The sequence below is a fragment of the Raphanus sativus genome, chromosome 4 (assembly GCF_000801105.2).
Source record: "Raphanus sativus cultivar WK10039 chromosome 4, ASM80110v3, whole genome shotgun sequence".
Taxonomy (NCBI): Eukaryota; Viridiplantae; Streptophyta; class Magnoliopsida; order Brassicales; family Brassicaceae; genus Raphanus; species Raphanus sativus.
In genome coordinates this window covers 4,876,168-4,885,362 of record NC_079514.1, presented here as the reverse complement: position 1 = coordinate 4,885,362, position 9,195 = coordinate 4,876,168, and the positions used below count along the sequence as shown (strand labels likewise).

Sequence of the window (9,195 nt, the reverse complement as noted above, 5' to 3'; positions counted from 1 at the left end):
ACTGAATTTATTAATTCGACCGCAGGTTTAGATCAGGTTCAAAAAGATTTCTAAAACTATTAAAAACCTATAAATTCATACAATTAAATTAACCAAATCTACAAAACAAATCTTATGTCTCACCAGCTCAACAAATATATCTCTTATGAAATTCACATAAAATACAAAGATGTTGTTATAACATAAGAGTGTACATAAAATATACATCAAAACCAAAACAATAATTCATATCAATTGTAGTTAACCAAAAAACCTGTACTTTGGCTAATTCATATCAAACATTGTTAGTTATCTGAAAAACCCGCATTATCTGAAAAAAACCGCATTTTCGAAGCGCGGATAAAAATCAAGTTATCAGAGAAGTCACAATTTTATTCACTTGTGATATTTAAAAAAATGGACTTTCGCTAAAAATAACTTATCATTGTGTTCTTTGGGATTTAATCCGTCGTATCTTCTCCGTCCCGATGTGGTGGTCACTGCGCTTTTTGGTTATCCAGGCCGTGCTCAGAACACGTGGTGACCCAACCTGCTGTCTCCTCCCGTCCTCCGTCTTCATGGCCTAGAGCTCCAATCGTAGTCCTCTGCTTCGTCGCGACCAACGAGCTGCCTCTTCAAGCCACCGTCCTGTTACACCTCGACAATAGCTCGCCTTCGTCGCTTTTCTCCACCACGGGATCTCTGGTCGTGACAGATCATCTCTTCTCCATGCTCAGCTCCACCGTCGTTTCCGTGCTCATCGTCGGAATCAAGTCACGGCGTCGCGTCTCCTCCGCTCCTCCGGGACAAGCTCTGTTCGTGTTCATCAATGGAGATATTTCTTCATTTTGCAAGACTGTGTCCTTTAGCTTTTTAGTTCTTTCTTTTTGGCCACAGACTTTCGAGTTTGCGGATGAAACCCATGAATTAACCCCAAACTTTTTAAATCTGCAGAACAGACCACTAGATTTATGAAATATTTGAACAATATCTTAATTTTCAAAACAATTTATGTAAATATTTTTAATAATTTCGTAATTAGCAATGAACTATTATTATGTATTAATATATTAAGTTATTGTTTATAAAATGAAAATTAAAATTCTATTTATTTTATCTATTTTATAATAATAATAATTCATGTTAAAATATAATTATTATATTAAACTAAATATGATAAAGTTATATTAAGTTGATAAATTTATAAATTTTATTTTCATAAATAAAATTTATTTATGCTAAAAATATAATACGATGACAAACCGAATTAACATTCGCAAACTAAATAATGCATGTACAAAAAATAAAATATCTTATATTTTTCTATATACAATATTATACTAAAATGAATAAATGTAGAAAATATTGCTAAAAGATGATTCGTCTTTCAAGCTTGGCGGCTCAAAATTGAACATAAATTTAATACAAAATAATTTTGAAATATGTTGTTTAATGCATATATTATTTTTTAATAAATAAATAAAAATACAATAAGATAAATACATAACAAGGAGACGGTTTTAACAAATTAATTAATTATAAGATGTAAACTATATCGTTAAACATAAATATATTATTAAAACTAAAAATGTATACCACTAATGATCTAAATAAATATATATGTATATAAAATTGAAAACAAACACCCGCACGGTTGTGCGGATCCAGATCTAGTTAATATTAAATGTTAGGTGAAAATGCAAAATAAGTATAAACTATAGTTTTAAAAAAGAAAATTTACCTAGAAGCAAGTTAGGTTTAAAGTTATGCTTTGGTTTTAATAGTATTGAAGCTCTACAGACATATCAATATACTAGTAAGTTAATGTGATTCCGTTTAAAAGTTGACGCAATAACTCGAAGGCATGCATTCGTTCTATCCGTAAGGCTCTCACAGTCTTCCCATTGATAACGGACGTTGAGTTCTTCACTTTTCACCAGGGTTGGAAGAAAAAGCATATCGCGACATCGCGTGTTTAATAATGCAAAAATCAAAAATTTCTTTAGAATATACTAGAATTCTGTAAAACGAATCATTAGTACATGTGCTATCAGGATTTGACTTTTAGGACATGGAATAATTTTCGTATATAGTGTATATATGGTTTGCGTATTACTAGCATTGCGTCGACCGTCCACTATGTGAGGCTCGTTCCAAAATAATCCACTCACAGAAACTGAAATTATTTTTCTTTATCGATTTCAATTACAAATTATAACCATTGCATCACAAAACGAATTTTACTTCTTTTCATAATTGTCAACATAATTTTTTTAGTAATGGCATAGAAAGCAACCTGATAAGAGTGAAAACAGAAACATATCAAAAGCAACCGGAAATATAATTTATTTATCATAATAAAATGTTTTATTTTTTGGGATTCTCCAAGTAAAAGTTGCGTTTCTCTTCCTCATCCATGTATAAGGTAACATGATAAGCCTTGCCGAGTCCCATCGGAGTTTTGAAGTAGATCTTCTCGCTCTTTGGCTCCTTCAAAGTCATCTCCACAATCGGTACCCACATTAACATCTGCTTACTCTTCACCCCTATATTTAACAATCAACATACACACACAATGACACACATATATACATAGTTATATAAACCTATGAATCCATGTATATGTATAATTATTTGAAAGTAATGGTACCTGTCATCTTCTTCATACAACCCTTGTCGACATATGCGGTGACCTCAACAGCGTAAGAAACGCGAGTCTTGGTGGCTTCGAAGAAATGTTCGTAAGGAGTGCTTTGTTTCATCCACACGAAACCCGTGGCTCTAACTCTTCCACACTCTGTTAGTTAGGATATCATAGTATCCTAACTATATGATAAGTATATTCTTGTGTATATTCTTGTATGGTTAAGATATGCTAGATATCGATAGACTTGAGTCTTTGTATATATACACATTTGTGATCAATGAAATATCCATCGAAACATTTACACTTTCATGGTATCAGAAGCTTTTCGATCTTAGCTTCCTGCAAAATCTCGCCCATCACCTGCGATATCTCTCTTCCTCTCTTCTCCTCTCTCGTCTCTTCTTTCTCATTCAATCCTTCTTCTTATTCACCGATATCGCCATGGCCGCTCAAATTACCACCGCATCAGACAAGCCCTTTGGCATCAATCAGATTCGTGCTTACATCCCCATTGTACTGAATCTCGATAAGATGAACTATGATGTGTGGAGAGAGATCTTTGAAACTCACTGCCTTAGTTTTGGAGTTCTTGATCATCTCGATGGTTCTTCAGTTGCTACCCCAGCGACTGAGAAGACTTGGAAGGAACGAGATGGACTCGTTAAAATGTGGATCTACGGCACTATCACAGATTCACTCGTTGAAACGATTCTCACACCAAAGAGCACAGCTCGTGATCTATGGCTGTCTCTTGAGAACTTGTTTCGAGACAACAAGGAGAACAGAGCTCTTCAGTTGGAGAACGAGCTTCGTACGATCACAATTGGCGATTCATCAGTTCAAGAGTACTGCCGCAAACTGAAGTCCCTCTCTGATCTCCTAGCTAATGTTGAGTCTCCGGTGACAGATCGCCAGTTGGTGATGCATTGCCTCAATGGACTCAACGATAAGTTTGAAGGGATCCATAATGTCATACGACACCGGTCTCCCTTCCCGAACTTTCATACCGCACGTTCCATGTTGCTTGCTGAAGAAGAAAGACTTAACCGACAAACACGACCTGCCGTCACCCACAACGACAGTTCCTCATCTCCAAATGTCTTGTATGCTGCAAACGAGACTCCCTCTGATCCGGCTAATCGCCAATACAACAACAATAACAATGCCAGAGGAAATTACAACAACAACAACAACCGGAATCGCAATAACAACAGAGGTGGAGGCCGTGGTAATCGCGGGAGGGGACGCAACAACTACTACAACAACTCTGCTCCTCCGAACTTTGCCTATCCGCCATGGAACTTTCCACAACAGCAGCAGTGGCCCTTTCCATACTACCCTGGAGCACATCCTATGATGCCCTTTGTCGCGCCATACACTCCAGTGGCTGCCTCATCCTCGGCACCAAAGCAGAACAGCATCCTTGGTCCATACTCACCGCAACCACAGGCTCATGTTGCTCAGAATGTTGCGCCACCAGCTGCTTCTCCAACGTTGATTCCGCAAGCTCTGGCTCACGCATTTAATACTATGAGTCTGCAGAACCCAGCTGATTCACCTTGGTACATGGACAGTGGAGCTACAAATCACATCACGGCCCAGCCAGGTATGCTCTCGTCTATGTTTAACATGAGCACCATTCCTTCTGTACGTGTTGGTGACGGATCTGTTGCACCTGTTACTAATATTGGAAATGCTGTCGTCTCTTCTTCTTCAAAGCCTTTCATTCTTAAAAATGTGCTTGTTTGTCCTTCTTTCATTAAAAATCTCATCTCTGTCCGTCAATTTGTTACTCAAAATAAGTGTACTGTCGAATTTGACCCGTTTGGTTTTACTGTTAAGGACCTTCTGACCAGGACCAAACTACTCCGATGTGATAGCTCTGGACCCCTGTACTCGGTGACGCCACACACACCTCCACGTTCTCCTCTTGCTCTTACCGTGGATGGCTCTCTTTGGCATAGGCGTTTAGGTCACCCGGGTGGTTCAATTAGTCGTGCTTTAAATTCTTTTGGTTTTTCTAATAAAAATGCAGATATGACAACTTTGTGTCATGCATGCAAATTGGGTAAACATGTTCGCCTTCCTTTCAGTTCTTCTTCTACTATTGTTACTAAGCCTTTTCAAATAATACATTCAGATATTTGGACTTCTCCTGTCTCAAGTAACGCGGGTTATAAATACTATCTTCTTTTCTTGGATCACTTCTCTCATTTTATTTGGGTTTATCCATTACATAGAAAAAGTGATACTTTTGCTAAATATCTTCATTTCTCAGCTTATGTGCATACCCAATTTGGCACAACAATTAAAGCCTTGCAGTGCGACAACGGTGGTGAATATACTTCTCGAGCCTTCCTTGATCATTTGGCCAGCACCGGCACTGCAAGCCGCTTTTCATGCCCACACACATCTCAACAAAATGGGCGTGCTGAGCGGATGCTTCGAACTATAAACAACCTTGTTCGCACTTTTCTTCTTCAAGCGAACATGCCTATCACATTTTGGGTCGAATCTCTTCTTACGGCAGTACACGTTCTCAACCTTCTCCCTTCTTCTTCTATTAACAACTTTATTCCTTACACTCGTCTCTTTAATCTTCCTGTCTCTTACTCTCACCTTAGAGTGTTTGGATGCCTTTGTTACCCTAACAGCTTATCTACTTCACCTCACAAACTTGCTCCTCGCTCATCGGTGTGTGTCTTTTTAGGCTATCCATCCACTCATCGTGGATACAGATGCTTGAATCTTGCTACCCGAAAGATCATTATTTCACGCCATGTGACCTTTGTTGAGGACGTCTTTCCTTTCTCGGTGTTACCTATCTTACCGAGTCCTCCATCTCTCTCTTCTTTTTCACCTCCTTTATCACCACCACCTATCATTCCGCCTCCTACTCTTCCATCTCCTACGGTTGGCATCACTCCGCCACCTACAAACAATCATCCGATGGTCACTCGGAGTAAAACTGGCATCACTAAACCTCGGGTTCCTCTTTGTCTTCACACCGACAGTATTTCTCCTCTTCCTCTTTCTCATATACAGGCCGCAAAAGATCCTCATTGGCACGGTTCCATGGATGAGGAACATGGTGCTCATATTAAACGTGGTACGTGGGTCTTAGTACCTCGGCCCCCTCCTGGAACTAACATTCTTCGTTCTATGTGGTTGCATTGTCATAAGTTTAATGCAGATGGTACGCTCAAACGCTACAAATCAAGACTGGTGGTTAATGGCAAATCTCAACAACCCGGCATTGACTGCGACGAGACGTTCAGCCCTGTCATTAAACCTGCAACAATACGGTCTGTCCTTCATCTTGCTGTGGCTCGCGATTGGCCTCTTCGGCAACTTGACGTTAAGAATGCATTTCTTCACGGCGATCTTGCAGAGACAGTTTATATGCACCAACCACCAGGCTATACCGACAAGACTAAACCCAACCATGTTTGCTTACTTAAACGTTCTTTGTATGGTCTTAAACAGGCACCGCGCATTTGGTACACAAAGTTCGCGTCTGCGGTCAAGCAACTTGGTTTCAAGCAAAGTCGCACTGATCCCTCGTTGTTTGTGTTCAACAATGGCAAGCAGCTTCTCTACATTCTCCTTTACGTCGACGATATCATCATTACCGGCTCCACAACGGCCCTTGTTGACACCACGATCTCGGCTCTTTCCTCCGTCTTTGACATCTCTGATCTTGGGCGTCTTCACCATTTTCTCGGCATCTCTGTCACATATAATGATACGGGTTTGTTTCTCAGTCAGCAGAACTATGTTGCAGACATTCTTCATCGGGCTTCCATGACGAATTGCAATCCCTGCAACACTCCTGTTGATACTAAATCAAAGCTTGCTGATGATGATGGACCACGTGTTTCAGATCCCTCCCTCTACCGCAGCTTGGCTGGTGCACTACAATACCTGACTTTCACCAGACCAGATATCTCCTATGCGGTCCAGCAGGTGTGTCTCTTTATGCATGACCCGAGGGAACCTCATTTCACAGCTCTGAAACGCATCCTCCGCTACATCAAAGGCACGATCAGTCATGGTTTGCAGATTACAAAGTCCTCGACTACTGACCTCATCGCCTATTCAGATGCTGACTGGGCAGGATGTCCTAACACGCGACGTTCCACTTCAGGCTATTGTGTCTTTCTTGGGGATAGTCTTATTGCTTGGTCCTCCAAACGACAGCCGACAGTATCTCGATCTAGTGCCGAAGCCGAGTATCGGGGTGTTGCAAATGCAGTGGCTGAGACAACATGGCTTCGCAACTTGTTCTTTGAACTTGGATGCCCTCTTACTAAAGCCACAATCGTCTACTGCGATAACATCTCTGCCGTCTATCTGTCCTCGAATCCAGTTCATCACCAACGAACCAAACATATCGAGATTGACATACATTTCGTCAGAGAGAAAGTGTCTTTGGGCCAGGTCCGTGTTCTCCATGTTCCGACGCATCTACAATACGCTGACATCTTCACGAAGGGATTGCCTTCTTCATTGTTCACACAGTTTCGCTCCAGCCTGAGCGTTCGAGAACCTCCGCTCCGACTGCGGGGGAGTGTTAGTTAGGATATCATAGTATCCTAACTATATGATAAGTATATTCTTGTGTATATTCTTGTATGGTTAAGATATGCTAGATATCGATAGACTTGAGTCTTTGTATATATACACATTTGTGATCAATGAAATATCCATCGAAACATTTACACTTTCACACTCCACGAGGTTCTTCAAAGGCATCACACCTTTTGGAAACCCTAGCTCCTCTAGAAGCTCCACCGACTTCTTGTAACACTCCTCCGCTCCATACACGATCGCAGCTCCTGCTCTCTCCCCTCCAACCACCACGACTTCCTCGCTCCCCATTTGATCAAGAGATTAGAGAATTCAGGAAGACACAACTGTATGTCTTCTTCGAATATGAAGAGGAGATTAATATAGGCTTTTGGAAAATGTGACAATTTAATTAAAATAAAAAAGAATTAAGGAGATATTAGAAGATGGGACAGGTAACCGGTGGGTTGTACTTGTATCGGTATGAGTCATTATTTGTTTGCTTAATTCTCTCTCTTGTTGCTTTCATGTTGTTTCTGTTTGGTTACCTAATTTCCCATATATATTGTTTCTATTTTATAATAGTGTCATTCTAGCATTTTCTCTTCTTACACAAAATTGTCACTTTATAATTTCAATTCAAAATAATAATTACTTTCAATTTAAAATTTATTGTAAACTTTATTGATTTTATAAATAATTTTATTATCTCAAAGTACTATATATTAGTTAAATATGTGTAATTAATAATAAAAAATTAATACGTTTCAAATACTATTTAATATATATGAAAATGCTAAAGTAACACTTATTAAAAACAGAAAGGATATTTTTTTTGTAGAAGTCAAATATTTATTTCTACTGGAAAGTCAAAATACTAACAAATATTTGATAATTTTAATATTATGTACACAAACTTTTAGTATAAAATATAAATCGTCCTTAATAAGTAAGACATTTACGGGTTTGGGGAAGGATTTCATATGAAAAATATAAATTTACTAATAAATATTTGATTATTTTTAATATTTCAATACACTGACCAAATATAAATCGTTCTTAATAAGTAAGCAATCTACTGGTTTTAGAAAGGATTTCATAAGATAATAGGTGTTGGGAAAGTTTTAAAATATTTTGTATTTATTCTAGTCTGAATTATGGTGTCAAAATTCAACAATCATATAATATTAAGTGGTTATAATGTTTTGTCAAAAACCTGTCTATAATCTATGAATTAAGAATTTGTTACTAATATTATGCCAGACATCTAAGTAAATTAGATCAAATTATAGTTGGTTTAAGTAAGATTAAAATCGATATTGGATCTATGAATAATCATATATATTATTATATAATATTATAATTTGCATGTTAATATGGTTACGTAATGGGTAAAGGTGGATGGAAACTAATAATTGGTCCATCTCATCCATGTGACCTTACGTAGGTCAACGTCTTCATATATAATCAGTCACACAAAAAAATTGTTGACAAGTGCTCTAGTTTTTCTTTTTCATCTTTTCATAATTAACCAATCAAAGAAACAACTGGAAAGTGTTACATAACTTGGAAAATTCTAGTTTAACAAATTATCTCTAACACGTTTGTGATGAGTGAACCATGATATGAAACTTCGAAAGTAGATGGACACCAATGTTAAATTTATGGGCCAACGGCAAAAACTGTTTCAGACAACCCAAAATAAGATGCACAGGTAATAACAGAGCAAGATCTGTTGACGTAAGAACAAAGGACAAAAAAAAACTTATTTTGATTAAACCACGACTCCATGCTAGTATATTTTACCCTAGTTCCTACCCAAAAAAAAAAAGATAGATTCTTGTTCACACGTCTTCTTAATATATTAAGAATAGGATGATCATATAACCCTTTACTTCTTATAATTGCATAAGTGAGATTCACTTCATGAAGCTAAGAACTTCATACATATTGGAGGCTTTACTCCAGCTAGTGCAAGTACCGCCGCCGGTAAAGTCCAA

General features: G+C 38.1%; 1 protein-coding gene across 1 annotated transcript; it reads right to left on the bottom strand.

Moving 5' to 3' along the window:
- Positions 1-2,151: 2,151 nt before the first annotated feature.
- On the bottom strand, positions 2,152-2,778 carry LOC108852598 (uncharacterized). The gene is made up of 2 exons (XM_018626101.2): positions 2,630-2,778; positions 2,152-2,525 (listed from the first exon to the last, which is right to left on the bottom strand). Exons 1-2 carry the CDS (start codon positions 2,739-2,741, stop codon positions 2,347-2,349), a joined length of 291 nt encoding a protein of 96 aa, XP_018481603.2. The 5' UTR covers positions 2,742-2,778; the 3' UTR covers positions 2,152-2,346.
- Between the last annotated feature and the right edge of the window lie 6,417 nt (positions 2,779-9,195).

Bases quoted from the DNA above. Each gene is read 5' to 3' on its own strand.
- LOC108852598 (XM_018626101.2), bottom strand. From the start codon at position 2,741: ATGAAACAAAGCACTCCTTACGAACATTTCTTCGAAGCCACCAAGACT. The intron at 2,526-2,629 runs GTACCATTACTT...TGTTAAATATAG, and splicing joins TTGTATGAAGAAGATGACAG to GGGTGAAGAGTAAGCAGATG.